General features: G+C 33.8%; 1 protein-coding gene across 2 annotated transcripts in view; it reads left to right on the forward strand.

Moving 5' to 3' along the window:
• Positions 1 to 4: 4 nt before the first annotated feature.
• The window catches only part of LOC117218442 (alpha-tocopherol transfer protein-like), a 32,560-nt gene continuing 15,271 nt past the window's right edge, over positions 5 to 17,293 (forward strand). The window contains exons 1-8 of one of the 2 annotated variants that reach the window (XM_076520950.1): positions 5 to 100; positions 712 to 1,118; positions 1,999 to 2,155; positions 2,503 to 2,718; positions 4,344 to 4,606; positions 6,326 to 6,604; positions 11,134 to 11,193; positions 11,258 to 11,305. In XM_076520950.1, the coding sequence (XP_076377065.1) occupies positions 13 to 100; positions 712 to 1,118; positions 1,999 to 2,155; positions 2,503 to 2,718; positions 4,344 to 4,606; positions 6,326 to 6,604; positions 11,134 to 11,193; positions 11,258 to 11,305 (1,518 nt within the window). In that variant the 5' untranslated portion in view covers positions 5 to 12. Of the gene's footprint in view, positions 101 to 711; positions 1,119 to 1,998; positions 2,156 to 2,502; positions 2,719 to 4,343; positions 4,607 to 6,325; positions 6,605 to 11,133; positions 11,194 to 11,257; positions 11,306 to 16,547; positions 16,723 to 17,293 lie in introns of those variants that run through there. The other variant, XM_033466818.2, reaches the window with a different exon arrangement.

The raw sequence follows: 17,293 nt of genomic DNA on the forward strand, positions 1-17,293 counted from the left end.
ACAGAAGGGAAGATGATGCACGTTGCCTCGACGGTGGCATTGCTTGTCGCGGTTCTGGTGATATTGCTGCCGTGTTCGGCATTCACCGCCGATCGTTCAGGTAGAACTTCCGAAAACTTTAGCATATTCTCCTCCAAGCAGTAACATAGTTGTTCGGAAAATCTATTTTATAAATATGAGATTGAATTACGAAAAGAATTATTAGAATCCGAAGAAATCCTACGAAAGCAAAGTAACCGAACTAATGACAATTCGCACGAGTCGAATTTAAGATATTTTCGACTGTTATCAATTCGGACTGTTATCGATTAATTTAAGAAAGGAACACTGGAATTATTTATTACAGAATTTGGTAAACAAATTTAGTAGCTTTATTAATATTTCTCGCACTTGTGTCAAAAGTGAATAGGTCAAATACAAATCTGTGAAGATACTAGAGAAATTTAACGATACTGAACTAACGATTTATTACAGAATTTGGCAAACAAATCTAGTAGCTTTATTAACATTTCTCGCACTTGTGTCAAAAATGATAAATGATGGTCAAGTACAAAGCTGTGAAGATACTAGACAAATTTAACGATACTGTTAATTATTTTCATCTTATTATAATTATTAAAAGAGGAAAAACATTTGCTTCGCGAAGTGATATCGGAAGAAAACGTTTCGTCTCGCCATCGTAGTTTGACACGTTGCGTTGTTTGGTCGCAGCGAATGTCCCTACCGGTTGGAACATTGTACCGCTTCTGGAAACTGAACAAAAAGTCACCGTTGATCACTCTCTGAGTGGAAACACGCAGGTGACGACTTTCGACAAGGTCTCGCAGGCCACCGACGCGAGGAAGACGACGCAATCCACCGAGCAGAATATTTCCCGAGATATCGAACGCGACAAAAGAGATTATGTTCCGGAAGTCGTCGAGGACGACAACCGCTTCACGAAAACCGTTAAGGACGCTACAACCAACTCTGCGAAACAGACCACTGTCGCTGGCAGCGCGGTTTCCAGCCCGCGGAACGTCATTCTTCTTTTAGTAGAGGAATCTGACCAGGATCAAAAGGACCTATGGAAAGACTTCAGGATGTCGCACTCGTTTCCAGTTGAAGGACATCTCCAGGTTTGTTAATAGCGAAGAGTTTTTGCGACACTGGTACTTTCTTAACTAATTTCCGAACTCATTAATGATTCTCATATGACGCAAAGAAATCATGCCAACTATTTCCTCGACCTTTTTCTTTAAAAAGGTTTTGTTTAGGAAAGTGTTCAATTTGTTATCCGATAAATGTTACGTTCTACATTTCTTGTTTTTGTGATTAACAATGATGACAAATTATCAACAGTTCAGTGATATAATTTCAATCTATTCGTATAGAATTTTATATTTCCAAGCGAGTTCCAATGGTTGCTTCGATGTCAATAAAATCAATTGACTTTGACTGTTTATGATACGATCCTTTATTTATATTTCTTTATTATTTGTAATATAAGCTTGTCTTTTAAACAGTAATCCATAGAGAAATGATTAGCTTAAGGTGATATAGCCCAGAATTTACTAAATTGTACGCTAATAATAATATTAAATGTGATAGAAATGTTAATAAATGTAATTTTCCTTTTATAATTAATACTTTTATTATTATTATTATTACATTATTATATATTTATATATTATTTTATTATATTATATATTTATTATTATTATATTATTATTTATACTTTTATTATTATATTTTATTAATATAGTGTATTATATATAATACGAATCGTTAATAATGGATTTATCTTATTCGTAAATGCAAATCCACATTATTTAGTTTTTTGAACAGTTTATATTGTACTTGTCATTATAATATTATATATATAATTAATAATATTATATAGTAATATTATATATACTAATATTATACATTAGTATTAAATAGCAGAGTAGATATAGTAGAGTGGAATTGTGTACAATCTTGTACATTTCTTACGGAAATATCTCATTGAACATGTAGAGCTGCCATAACGCCAAAGTAGAAGCGACGCGGTTTTTCTTGGACAAAGCATTGATTGGAGGAAGCATGGACACGGAATGCGATTGCGAGCGATACTTACGATCAAATGTTGCTACGCTACTGCTATGGGCCCGTGACGTCAGAGGGATGACAACAGGTTAAGTTAAAAAAATAATGTTAACGCTTTAGCTATCGGAATTTCATTTATAGGATTCTAAATTACAGCATTATGAAAAACGATCTTGAACGTAATAATCCTGAAACTGAGGTGCTACATGATTTCACAGTAATTACATTCTTATCTGTTCAATTATGAAATGCATGTTCGTTTATGATTCTATTGTGGGAAAGTTTAAACGATATTCCCTGTGCATGACATTTGATTTGTTGTTCGTTTGTAGTGAATGTAAATAGTTGTATTTAAATTATTCAGGTGTATTAATAGCAATATTCAACTATTTCGAATGCACAAATTTAATGTGTACAACATTAATTTGTATTCAGGCACACTGTTAAATACGAATTTCACTATCCCATCGCTGTTCCGTTCTGAGGAGCCAGTTAGCGTTCCGGCGGAATTCGACGAACTGGATGAAAACATGAAATTGAACGTTCGTAAAGCTAAGCCTGAAATTCGCAGCGACTGGTTTGTGATTGATTTAGGAAAAGCAGCCAACCGTGCCCCCGCGATGCCATTTTCGCCAAATAATCGAGAAGATGGTGAGTTTTTTTTAAACAATTGGACTTATTAAACGGGTGAGCTTTTTTAACAATTGGACTTATTCAACGATCACAATTGGTAGAAGTTTACATGTGATCCAATTTTATGAATCTTAAAACGAATCTTGATCATTTAAAAAACACAATTATATAAATATTGTAAATTAACCTGATTTAGTTTTGTAAATACTATAAATTAATTTGATCCAATTTTATAACTACCGTAAATTGATCTGATCCAATCTTATAAACGTTATAAACTGTATTTAATTTTGTTTGCGACTGTAGAAACAATTAAATATTTCATTCTTTATTTTTCTTTAGTACATATGTACAAAGGAATAAGTGTAAATGATTCAAATGAGACGATCATGTATCTTGAAATATGATTAATCCCTTGTCATAGAATACTGTCATATTCCTGATGATGATCCAAATTAGAATTTAATAATAAATAAAAAATTACTAAAATGATTGTTAAACTAATTGTTGCAACAAATCATTAAAAACGAAATCGGTTTGTGAACCTCGTAACAAAATAAATCGTAAGACAAAAAAGTTAATATCGTGAACCGCGACGTTTGTCGATCTAATTAGAAAAATAATTGTAATCGTTAGTTTTCTTATAGATTTCCTTGTGATCGATGAACATATTTAATTTCGTAGCAGACATAATTCCTTTTCCTGGTAGGAAATCATTAATAATAGCATAGTTCTGGCGAATACGTTCGGCCAAGAAATCGTAAAACAAGAAGTTTGAGCCGTAAACAGTGACATTTGTCGATCTACTTAAAGACAACTACAATCGTTAGTTCCAACAGATCGTTACGTGATCGATGTACAATTTCGTAGCAAGAATAGGTTTGTTTAACAAATCGTGATACAACAAGCAGAGTTACACATTAAAATTTTTATAATAAAGATAGTTTACTCGAAGATCAATTGGCGAGAGGCGGTCGAGCCAATGAGCGATATTGAGCTTCGATCACTCGTTGGCTCGGCTGACGCGAGGTGGCCAAAAAAATGCCGACCAATGAGAGGCGAGCTCGACTGGTGCAAGGCGGCTGAGCCAACGAGCGGCCGAGCCAACAAGCTGCTGAGCCAACGAGCGGTCGAGCCAACGAGCGGCCGAGCCAATGAGCAGCCTAGCTAACAAACGCTCGAAGCCAAGTTCCGCTCATTGGCTCGGTCGCCTCGTGCCAGCCGAGCACGCCTCTTATTGGTAACTGCTTTTCATTAATAACTCGTAAACAAAGCCATGGATTGCATTTTCGCTAAAGAAAAAGTTACTTCAAATGACCTCAGGAACCACCTCTTTCTGGGAATTAACATAATTATGGGACACTCTGTATAAGAGGATTCAGTTCAGGATAACTAGTCTATACTATAATTTAGTTTAGATAACTGGAGTTTATATAAATCGGGCTCAGAAAAATGGAGTTCATCTAAATCGAGTTTTTATAAATCGAGCTCATCTGAATCGTGTTCATCTAAATCGAGCTCAGATAAATCGTGTTCATATAAATCGAATTTATATAAATCCAAGTTCCTACAAACGGAGCTCCACTGTGTACGAAAATATCGATCAGGTTTTGGATTAACGCCTATTCGATTGTTTATCACAGGATCGGAGGATACCGCATGGAACGTCTTCGACATGTTCTCCAGAATAAGAACGGCGCTGTTTCGTTCCCTGTTGGAATCCTTGGGCAGAAACGTTGCTGGTTCAGAGGAGTCGAATCCCTACGGCAGATCGCGCCCGATGTGGACCAATTTGGCTGATATAGTTAGCGAACTCAAGTCGATCCAAAACCAGAATGGCTTCATATTGGTCGCAGCGGCGCCTGCGAGCGAACTCAATTCCGCTATGGCGATTCTGCAACGGGAGGTACGTAACTTTCCTTTGATTTCATGATATATGATCCTTGGCAATATATTTAAAAAAATATATGCTCTTATCTCTTTATAAAATACAAAATAATATATTCTATTTGCATTTTCTAAAAGTTATACGAAAATGTGGATAATATGGAAAATTATTAGTTACACTTTTTAATACTAAGACTGACAATATAGAAATTGCTCGTCTAATTTTTAATATCAATATCTTTGTTTATCCTGCAACTAATGAGTTATAACCATATTACTGTAAAAACAGTATAATAATACAACTATAGAAGAAGCAAATATATTCATTTTCAAATGTATTTTCTTTATATATACAGGGTGTCCCAAAAATGTCTCGCAATCCGGAAAAAGGGGTTCTCGAGGTTATTTGAAGTAAACTTTTTCCTTAGCAAAAAAGCAATCCGCGGCTTCGTTTATGAGATATTAACGAAAAACAGCGACCAATGAGAGGCCAGATCAGCTGGCGTGAGACGGCCGAGCCAATCAGCGAAACTGGGCCTCGCGCACTCGTCGGCTGGACCGTCTCGCGTCAACCGAGCTCGATTCTTATTGGTCAGTGTTTTTCGTTAATAACTCGTAAACAGAGCCGCGGATTGCATTTTCGCCAAGGAAAAATTTGCTTCAGATGATCTTAGGAACCCTCCATTTCCAGATTACGAGACATTTTTGGGACGCCGTGTAGAATGAATTCTACCATCGAACTTTGTTTTTATTATTAATAAAAATATTTTTGACATCAGATATATGATCGAATATTAAATGCTAGGCGTGCACTACCCAAAAGCCTGTATCATCGATAGCACGTTTTAATTCTTTCAATCCTGTTACGCCATCTGTATATTTGATGGAACATGTAACGCAATGGTATTCGACATTTCATTACTTCGTTTCCATAGCGTGAACAACATGGCTAACACGCACTTCGTAGTAAAATAGTACGTGTTGATGTTATCGATTGTAAACTACCTCTGCATGTAGAGTAGAGTCGCGCGTCTCAACAGACGTCATCGCATTTTTATTATGTTGTCAATTCCAGAAACGCGAGTTCGATCTCATACGTTCCTTTGCACACACTGTATATTAAATATATATTTTTCAGCGAAGGGCGAGAATATTGCAGCTTTAGAGGCTTACAGATTTTTATAGTAGATTTCAAAGTAGATACATAGCATAATGATTAAATACACCGAATAAAAAAGAATTCATTTGAATAGCAATATTTTAGTGTACTAAGTTTAATTGTTTTAAACAAACAATGTTAACAAATAGGTGTGATTATGTTGACAATAAGGATTAATTTTTGAGCTTTTCTATTCGACAGAAGAAATTATTGTATGACAGTGGACAAATATTAATCTGCTGGAGTATTTTGTTGTTCTGAAGATTCACACACACACACACACACACACAAACTTTTCTTAAGCTCTTCACTATACTATTTGAGATTCGCGAAAGAAAGAGAAGACCACGACGTGGCTACAAAACTTTTCTAATAATTCCATTAAGATTTCTTCTTTTGCAAACTTTTGAAAATCAATTTTCGATCGTCGATGTTGCTTTGACAATGAAACTAATTATCGAGATTAATGTTCAAGAAGTTAATTTGAATTGAGTAAACAATGACACGAGTAAATTTCTACATGCGTCAAATGCATGTTCAATAATAATAATAGTTTGTAAATTATCTTGCAAATTTAAGATGTCCCAAGATATGCTGATGGTGGTAGCCGGACTCTGCACGGCCGATGCCAAACTAATACCGTTCTTCGCTAACGGACCGGCTGCCAGATCACTTCATGAAGCGACATCCATTTGGGACCTTCCTAGAGTCATCAGGACTATTATCGCGGGCGGATGCCAAGATGCTAGCTGCAGAATTCGTCGGCACGATACTAATCTGCCCCCTGTCAGCCAGCCGCTGACTGCACCGTTGAAAGAAAACGTTTCTAAAAATGCATCCGAAGTCGCTGGGAAAGTAGTAAGTTAATCGCCAACATATTAACAACTCTACACACCATTTGTTACACCTATTTAATATACAGGGTGTCTCAAAAGTCACTCGCAATTGAGAAACGAGGGGTTCCTGAGGTCATTTGAAGTAACTTTTTCCTTAGCGCAAACACGATCCGCGGCTTTGTTTACAAGTTATTAACGAAAGATGCTGACCAATGAGAGACGAGCTCGACTGGTGCAAGGCGGCCGAGCCAACGAGTGGACGAAGCCCAGTTCCGCTGATTGGCTCGGCCGCCTCGCGCCAGCTGATCTCGCCTTTCATTGGTCACTGTTTTTCGTTAATAACTCGTAAACAAAGTCAAGTGACTTAAAGTCAAGTGGACACCGTATCAATTAATGGTGATAATTTTTAACTATAATTTTTACCATACATACAAGTCACCATTATTGACACGAAGTCGATTTGTCATCAAATCATCATTATTAATACGAAGTAAATTTGACATCACGTTGCCACTGGTAATAATAAAACAGTCACCACTTGAAGGTTAAGCTACTTGGTTCTCAAGGAAGCCTGCAATTTCCTGCAGTGTATACCTATGATTTATTTAGACATACAATATATAGTTCATTACATAAAGCTTATCCAGAACAAAAGAACTTTGACTGCACAGTTTAAATAGTACAGTTTAAATAGCTTCTAATCGATGAAAGTCGCGAGTCAGTCAAATATGCATTAATATTATAAATATTGGCAAGTATACTGCGAATCGATACGCATTTATGGCATACGCAGGACTTATATAAAGCAACTTATAATTGAATCGTATTTTCATTTTCTTTTTCGAATGAATAATCTTTTAGGTGACGAAAGAAACTTTCCTTTAATCCCCTAATTTTTGTAAAATGACTTGAGAATTATGTTAAATAATGTGATTAACAAATTACGAATTAAATTAATGTTTCACTTGCAAATAATAATTAAATTTTTTAAATTAAAATATCATTTAAATAATTCCACAAATAATCTATTTATTATTTCTTCTTTGCGAATAAAATGTTATCTTTTATTCGACTTTAAGCGAAAACAAATAACAAGTAATTTTTGCTTTTTTTCGTTTATTGTGTAATAAATATCAATTTCCAATTTATATTTATTATCGAAGAACGATAATTAATAAGTAACAATTTCCATTTATAAGTGAGAAGTAAGTTGTATTATTTTAAATAATTTATTTAGATCTATATAAAAATAATAAGCAATTATATTTTGCTCTTCTATTTAAACTTCAAAATAACAAATAATTTTTCGTACTTAAATAATCATTCAAATGAATATTTACTTGAATACCCAACTCTCTCTGCCTATAACTCCTATTCAGTTTTAGTATCTTGCACTCTAAAATGAAGTGGCAATGGAACAGAATAAAATCAATTTTCCTTTTGGTTTCTGTAGAATGGTTTACGATAATCAAATTCTTTGCACTGCAGTTATATTTGATAAAACTATCGTTGGGTAACGATTTAAGCGAATCGTCACGTATGACGATAGTTTAAAACTGATCATAAACTGCTGCCACTATAAATAGTATGCTTCGACGCTGTCCTAGACATTGACTCTGCGACGATTTTAGCAATACATAATTTCATTTCATTGCTTCGGCGTTAGGATCTCCTAAACGAATGCAGGATTTCGATTGTCGGGTTTTACTTTTTCTTTAATTTCTAGTAAATAGATTGACGTCATCGCGAGGGTAGTTCATAGAGTTTCTGAAAGGACATCGATTTGATATTGACACCTATGCGAACAGCTTGACATTGTTAGTTCTGATATGACATCGACAGGGCAGCCTGAAATTAACCGTGACCTTAGGGGTATAAGATAAATCAAGTGAAATTCTAACATGTGCTGCAGCTATGCTTGGATCGATCTCTGTTAGGGTATGTAAAGTTTGCTTTAATCCGCAAATGACGCTTGTTAGGTTGCTCGATCTTTGGACACATGAAATCGTAATCGTGATTCAACGTGTGTTTAAAATATCGCTTTAAAATACAAATAATCCGGCTGTATTTGCAAGAGTAAAATATTTAATGAACGGTCCGACTCGATATATTTGCTGTCATTGTTTAACGAACGTTATTGGAAACAACGTAATAAAACGTAACGAATAAAATCGATCCATAATGAATAAATAGGACATATGGATTTAAACGAAGAAATAATCGAAAATAGTACAAAATAAAATTTCATTTCAAAAAATGAGTGATTCGGTAAAATTTTATTTGCTATTCGTTATTAAAATAAAAATTGATTATAATAATACGTAGCATTGCTCGTAGCTGAATACGAAGCAGTTCTTATTCTTGAAAAGATTCGTTTATTAAGGAGGATTATAATTAAAAGTTTATAAAACAAATAACAAATCATTCATAATATACCACTTCATTACGACAAGATTATGCAACTTTTTATTAGAAATAATAACATACACGAGTTGTTAACAAGCGCGGGTTGAATTGTGGCTGGTGCACAATCACGCTCGTATATTGAAGATGACCATCAAGAGATGGCCGGCAAGAGCCGTTGTTTCTATACTTAGTTTACTGTATGTGTGATGACCATACTGGTCTATACACGAAGAGCACGTTTGCCTTCGGTGTGAGAATTGATTCTGATTCTAAATTTCTTGGCCCACCTCACACATTGACTCCAACCCCTACCCCTTTGGAGGTTTTCCGCAAGATGGGGATGTCCACTAGCCAATCCTAAATTTGTTAATAGTACCGCCCATTTGTTCGTTAAGACAGACCGGGCCTTGTAATTTTCCCACCCCGGTGGTCCGGCGTGGAGTGCGACCTGGGGTCCGTCCCGGGGTTCCGCAAGCGCTCTTCACATTTCGAGCGATTTATGGTGCGTCGTTCGGTTCTTGGAGTTTTAAGGAAAAGTTCGAGTGTCGAATTTAGACGCTCTGTTTGTGATGCCAGATGTGAACGTTCCCATGAATGCTGAGAAAGGCCCCCTTGTCATGGTACGAGAAGTCACGTACGCACCATAAATCGCCTTGAAATCCTAAACACGAGTGATACATGATACAGTAAATAGTATCACAATATATTATTTGATAATAATTACATTGCGAATGGAAAGAATTCAATAAGTATACAGATATTTGTAATTAAAAATTTCGTAATATCAGGATAGTGCACATTTTATCTAAAATGCCAATAACAATTACAAGTGGTAAATAACAGTAGTTACAGTGAATAGATGTGAAACAGACATTTTTGCAACCAATAACAAAATATTGTTCAATGAATGATTTAATTCCAAGTATTAATGTTATTTTACTGCATGCGTATTAAAATTCAATGAACATGAAAAGTGTCTTCTAATGTTAACACACGTTGGCAAACCAGCCAAGTTCTCATTTTCCTTTTCAATTTTGGGATCGTTACACCTTCAGAGATTGGACACGTCGAAGATTGTAAACAAACACGCATTTATGGTTTAGATTACCAGCTATCTTGAATTTTTCTTTTACATCTGTCAATGAGTATCAGATAGAATTTAAGACGGGGAAACGCGTAGAAGCGAAGAATGCAAGACTAAGGAGAGGCTGACACTTGAAACTGTCCGTATAAATGTTACGTGTATCTATAAGTGTGTATACCGAGGACAAATTATTAAAATTGTTCACACTAAAATCGATACACTTTAGCTCGCAGAAATACTATACTGTATAACAATCCATCTTCGAATGCAAGATAATAAAATATTTAGAGTACATCCAAAATCATTTTTATCAATGATCGAAAGTAATGCAGAACTTTTTAATAAATTCTACTCAAAGGATAAACCGTGATACTTTTTTCAAGAACGTTCTTACGTTATAAGTTCTGATGAGAATAGATAAAGAAAAGCTTTTTGAAGCAGAAGTTTTAGTTTGAATAAAACTTCTACAAGTCTTAGAACAATATAAAGGTTTGTGTATGGTACACCGTCGATATTTAATTATTTTTAATTTTATAAATAAGGCAATAATAAATTTTGACATCTGTAATTAACGATAACAACATCTTGCGTAGATACTACAATCAATCTTCATGTACATGAGAGTTGTTTAGTAAAAAAAAGTTGTATAGTAACCAAGATAATAATTGTTAAAATATGAAAATTGTTTCTATAATATTTGCCTTTGCTATTGTAGATGGTTAAAAACAAACAATATCTTTCATTTCTTTTCTATATTTCAATATCTGAGCACTATTTTACTTTATAACATTTAATTGCAGATATTTTTAAAGAAAATTCATATTATCATTTTTACATTAAACTTAACAATGCATATCTTGATTTATACGTTAATACATTTTGAGTCCGACATTAAAATATTTTTTTAGTTAATAGTAATTCTAATTCCTGTAACATATTCGATTTCATGTCATTGGGGAATCGTGTGTTATAAAATATTTTATTAATTTAAAATATTTTATAAATTTACGTTAACATTTAAATGAAAGTATTACATGAAATGTATCTTTTCCTATGTACAGATGAACGATGATAACACTGATAGTTCAAATGCTGCAACGAATGCTGCTGCGAATGCTGAGGTAGGTAATAAGACACTTATTTTATACTTAAATAATAAATGGTAATGCTTGTTTTCTTGTATAGGGTGAACAGATTAAGGAGGTTATGCCTGTTTTGAAATTGGAGACAACGGTAGTGTATTCTTAAATTATTATATTTAATTTAAAATTAACAGAGGCTTCTTACACAATAAAACACGAATTTAAAATGGTATGTTATGAATGATCTCTAGAGTATTATCACTTCACAATTCAAAGAAATGTTTAATTAAGTACGAAATGCTGAGCTTAAAAAGTTCCACGCTGTTGTAAGCTAATTTGTCTTTATTACCACATATGTTATCATAAATATAATTGCATTTTACTTCACTTTCTATTAACATATGCAAGGTGGTCCACCTAGAACAGGTCACTCAATTATCGTTTCTACTTGTGACTATACATATAAGAAATATCTCTTGTGTGCTGAATGCTATCAAGAGGCAAATCAAAGGAAAAAGAAATTTTATTATAGATACAATTTTTTACATGTATGCATATAATTTTTCTGATGTATGTTACAGCTAATATAAATGTACAATAGTATGGACTTCGAATGACTTCGGTCTCATCTCTCTCTCAATTTTAAAACTATTTTAATTTTAATATCTAGACTCTTTAAAGATTTGAAAGCCAGTTTGTTTTAGGTGAAACACCCTCCATCTATAATATAAACGGAAAATATAAATATCTGTAGTACAATTATATGTTCGTATTTTATTGTGCACAGAGTCTATGAATAGAAATGTTTATTTTTACGTCGTCACTCGCAGGAAGAGAAAAATAGTGAAACCAAAGAATCATCATCGGATGCTCAAAAACGAAGCTCGGCGAACTCAAATATGAAAACTACAGAATTTTGTACAATTTTCAGCACAATCACGTCCATCTTTGTTTCATTCACCCTTGCTTCCTAAAAATATCTTTGGCGTCAATTTTTACACGGGATCTCGACCATTTTCTTCCACGAAAGCTGCGCGAAATTTTCGTTGAGCAAAAACGATATCGATGATATCGAAACGATAGCACGTGCATTATTAAGCCTCGCTGGTTTTTGCTGAATACATCAATGAAATATGCAAATAATAATTTCGCAGACGATCACGTGCTTTTGAGTTAATAAAGTTGATACTGTTAATAAAAGCCTGTATGTATCATTTTCGAGCATATACAGTCGGTACTGCAGTAAGTGCAATTTAGAAAATTCGCAGAAGCTTCGCAACGACAGTGAACAAGAACGATTGCATAAATTAATTCAGAATAGGGGTAAATATTTCAATCGAATCGGAAATAACAATAATTATAATGGACCTTTTGTAATTGTACGATACGTGATTTGTAAATTTATAGTGAAAATAAAAGGATCATTTAAATAACAAATGTTTACTATAAAATTTATGCGATTATAGACTAGTTTTACGCACTTAACAATTAAACATTTTGTTACTTTTATTTGAAATGTTTGTTAATTAGAATAATATATTTTAACAATATTTCACCTATACGTGCCATAAGTTCGATGCAGAGAAGGGATTACTATTTCATTCTTTATTCACTATTTCTGCAACAAGAAATTATGAACTAATAACAGTAAACACTCGACGATGTAACTTCATGCACTAAAAAATTAAATATTTTGTTTTCTTTATTTATGCTAATTACGGAAAATATATTTTATTACTATTTCAGTTAGTATCTCTTTCTTCGTTCACTATTTCTACAACGAGAAATTATAAACTAATAACAGTAAACACTCGACGATGTAACTTCATGCACTAAAAAATTAAATATTTTGTTTTCTTTATTTATGCTAATTACGGAAAATATATTTTATTACTATTTCAGTTAGTATCTCTTTCTTCGTTCACTATTTCTACAACGAGAAATTATAAACTAATAACAGTAAATGCTTTAATTAAGTAACTTGGTGCGTAGATGATACAATAGAAGTTTTGTTCACCAAAAATGATTTCTAACTGATCCAGCAACGCGCATAAATTTACACGTACGCAACGTAACTGTAACACTGGTTTCGAATGTAGAGCATTTTGATGATTATCAAGGTAAAAGACGATGCACCTCACGCAGTTACTCTACTTCCTGCTCTGGAATTATATAATTGACCGATTTCAAAAGTTTCTAAAATTTGTGGGCTGCTACCACTTTCGCCACTGATCACTGAATCATCCTTTGTGCTGTTTACTTTGTTACTGCGTCCATTATGCTTTCGAGACACAGAAAAATATCGCATTCCTACAATTAAAGAATATTCGTATCATTCGGCATTTTAATTCGGAACGTTAACAAATTTATTCGTAGAATGAACCGACGCTTTATTTGTAGAATAAATTGACACGTTGTTTACACGAGGAACTGAACAGAGATTTATACGATGAGGCTCGCAGCAGAGACAGGTAATCGAAAAAACATAGGCAAATAAAGGTAGAAAATCGCAAGTAATCGTTGCGATGAAAATAGTATAAGAGAGCAAATTAAAAGTTGAATTAGAAAATTCTCGGAACCGATTGAAGTGTGATCAATATGTATAGTAATGTAATAGTGATAAGTCATTGGGGTGCGTTGGCCAGTTCACCTAAATTGTTTACCTTCTCCTCGGTAATACTACTACAATGCACTTTATCGTTTCATAGAATTTCATACGCTTAATATCTTTCCAATACCGTCGTTGCACCTTCTCCGATGTTGTAACTTTCTTGCTAATTATGTCCCAAGTACCATTATGTCGCAATCCGATCGGTAATCGCATTAGCTTCCAGAATAGAGAACTTTTTATTTTATTTAGTTTGGATTCGTTAAAGACTTTATCCACGAAATCACCGATCGTATATCAGATCACGTGTATTATTTTTATATTTATCTATAATCATCCCCTTAACAGATTCCTATAAACTCCTTATTATGCTATGGAGAAATCAATAATAGAGAGTCGCAGTATTTCATAATGGTAATTCGGTGCAATTACTTACGTGTGAAGAAATATTAGGCGTATATCTCTTATTGCTTTTCTGCACTGTGAAAATATATATTATATTATATATCGACAACGTCGCGTGTTAAGGAAGAAAAACTAAACACTTTAATGAATTTTACGTAATTGTGCATGTCTCAAAGACGCGAAAAGCACTTCATTTTTAAGCACATCTAAGCTAAATATGAACAGTCTCTGTCAAGTAGTTGGAATTTTCAGTAAGAATCTGTTGACCTTTCTGTCATGTTCGCAGTTACCATCGTCTAGTGTATACTAAGTCCATTGCAACACAAAACTTATATAATATATAAATATTTATACTACTTAGTAACTATAATAACAGCAATCAATAATTAAAAAATGACAGGCGTAACATTGCACTGGATAAACATCTAGCGTTCGTTGGCCAATTCTAAAGGATTTTCCAAATTTTCCAAAACTGGTTTTGGAGATGACTGAAAGTGTCATTGAAACTGAAATTTTTCGTTATTTTATTATAAATATGAATATAATATATATAAATATGAATCACACATTCATTAAAAGAAAAATGCTTTTTGAACGAGTATCACCGAGTCGAAAAGCATTATTATGTATCCTAGATTATTAACGTTAAACGCCATGCAAGTACAACGTTAAAGTAAAATGAATAAATTTCAAGTTGTCATAATAAAAGTAAGTTTTGGCTACGTTTTATAGATTACTCGATCAATTTACTGAACAAGAACATAACGGTTTTATTACATTTTTATTAAGAGTTTCACTTTTACTCGGTTTTTAAGAAATGTGTACTTGCTACATACGTGAATGCATCGAAATAATATATTCGACGTATTATGTCATATACATATAATCGAATGGTAAATAATCGAAAGTAAAGGCCCGGTATACGGAGATAGGATGATTCAGGAAACTGTACAGAAAAATAACAGAATTACCAAATTTTGTAATATAATTAACGATAAAAAAAAAAAATACGTACACAATTGTAAGAATACCTTGATATCGAAAATGATTGACTCTAATTGTTTATGAAACGAAGGATAAACCATTTTTCGACGACAGTGACAAAGAACACTTAATTCAGTACATAATCTTACAATTTTTCGAGAATTTGAAAAAAAGAATATTCGCAGAAATTGATATTTCGTTTTTAAATAATAGTAAAATCTTATGGGTACCCATTTACTAAATTTCGTCTATCTTAACGTGTTTTTCTAAAAATTACACATAATCGTTTGTTTTTCCTTTGACTATTATTAACATCAGTTTACTTTATTTCCCAATAAAAATGTAGCCTAGATATACAAGGATTGCATCTCTATGCATTTATGGTATGCGAAAATTTACGAAGTACGAAAAAACATTTATATTGTAAAAAATGGACAGCATATTCTAGTAAATAAGAATAGGATTTTTTAATTGCATCTCTATGCATTTATGGTATGTGAAAATTTACGAAGTACGAAAAAACATTTATATTGTAAAAAATGGGCAGCATATTCTAGTAAATAAGAACAGGATTTTTTAATCGTATCTCTATGCATTTATGGTATGTAAAAATTTACGAAGTACGAAAAAACATTTATATTGTAAAAAATGGACAGCATACTCTAGTAAATAAGAACAGGATTTTTTAATCGTATCTCTATGCATTTATGGTATGTGAAAATTTACGAAGTACGAAAAAACATTTATATTGTAAAAATATGGACAGCATATTCTAGTAAATAAGAACAGGATTTTTTAATCGTATCTCTATGCATTTATGGTATGTAAAAATTTACGAAGTACGAAAAAACATTTATATTGTAAAAAAATGAACAGCATACTCTAGTAAATAAGAACAGGATTTTTTAATTCAGCGTTGTCACAACGCATTTGCCAATCGACGAAAAAACTCTGTCTCTCATTTGACTGTTTCAGAGATTAAATCGTGTAAATAGGAAATTGCACGTAAGATCCGCAATCTACATATTATAGAGATCGAACGGGGGTTAATAACCGACAGCATATTTCAGTAAATAAGAACAGGATTTTTTAATTCAGCGTTGTCACAACGCATTTGCCAATCGACGAAAAAACTCTGTCTCTCATTTGACTGTTTCAAAGATTAAATTGTTTAAATATATATAGGAAATTGCACGTAAGAACCGCAATTTACGTATTATTAGATATCGAACGGAGGTTAACCGGGCAAGAAAAAGTCGGCTTCCGTCGCCGAAAAACCGAGTCCACCTTGTCGGCGGGTATCCGAGTATCGATTGTGTCTGGGTTTTCATCGTCCCATGTGACTCGCGGAGAGAAAACAGAGAGTGGGGCATCTCACGATATAAAAGAGAACCGGTCTAAGAGGTAATCGTTCCCACTCTATAAACCGTTCTCCATCTCTTCAGTTCACCGTAAGAGTTTCTTCCATTTCTCTTTCCGTGACCGGTAGAACCTCGTTGCCGCTCGTTCTTCCCGATTCACTGTCGTTGTTGCCTATATTCGTGATCGACCCGCCGTGTCAGCTGATCAAGGTAAGGCGATTTCAGTTGACAAATTTTTCATTGTCCTTGCTCCGCGCCGGAGAAACTGCGCTCGTGTCGGACACGGACTGTCGGATCTGCCACGGGGAAGAATTCGTTTTTGCTAACTCATGGTGTCGAGAGTACCGAGACGTTTTCAAAATTATCGCCGAAATTGTTCCTCGAAATTCTCTGTAAACGTTCTACGTTTTGTTGGACCGCCAAGACGAGCAATTGTTTTCTCGAGTCTCGTGACGAACTCAGTGGATGGAATGTAGGGTAGTGAATGTGACATGCGACAACTTTCGACTTGACCGTTTTCGTTGTTCCAGCGAAGATACAGGGACCGATGTTAGCCATTTTGACAAGTAGTAGTAGCTTCATTAATCGTTTTGGCAAGTAGTAGTACATAGTTTGTTTGATCTCTTTGACAAGTCACAGTAAGTTACTATTTCCAATACTTGGATTTCCTTCAAACTTCGTCAGAATTGTGAGGAACAGTTTATTAAAATAAAGTAGCCCGGCGAAATACATTTGATCAGCTGTCTGTTAATTAATAAATTGTGACATTCGAAGTAATAAG

The sequence above is a fragment of the Megalopta genalis genome, chromosome 4 (genome assembly GCF_051020955.1).
Source record: "Megalopta genalis isolate 19385.01 chromosome 4, iyMegGena1_principal, whole genome shotgun sequence".
Classification (NCBI taxonomy): Eukaryota; Metazoa; Arthropoda; class Insecta; order Hymenoptera; family Halictidae; genus Megalopta; species Megalopta genalis.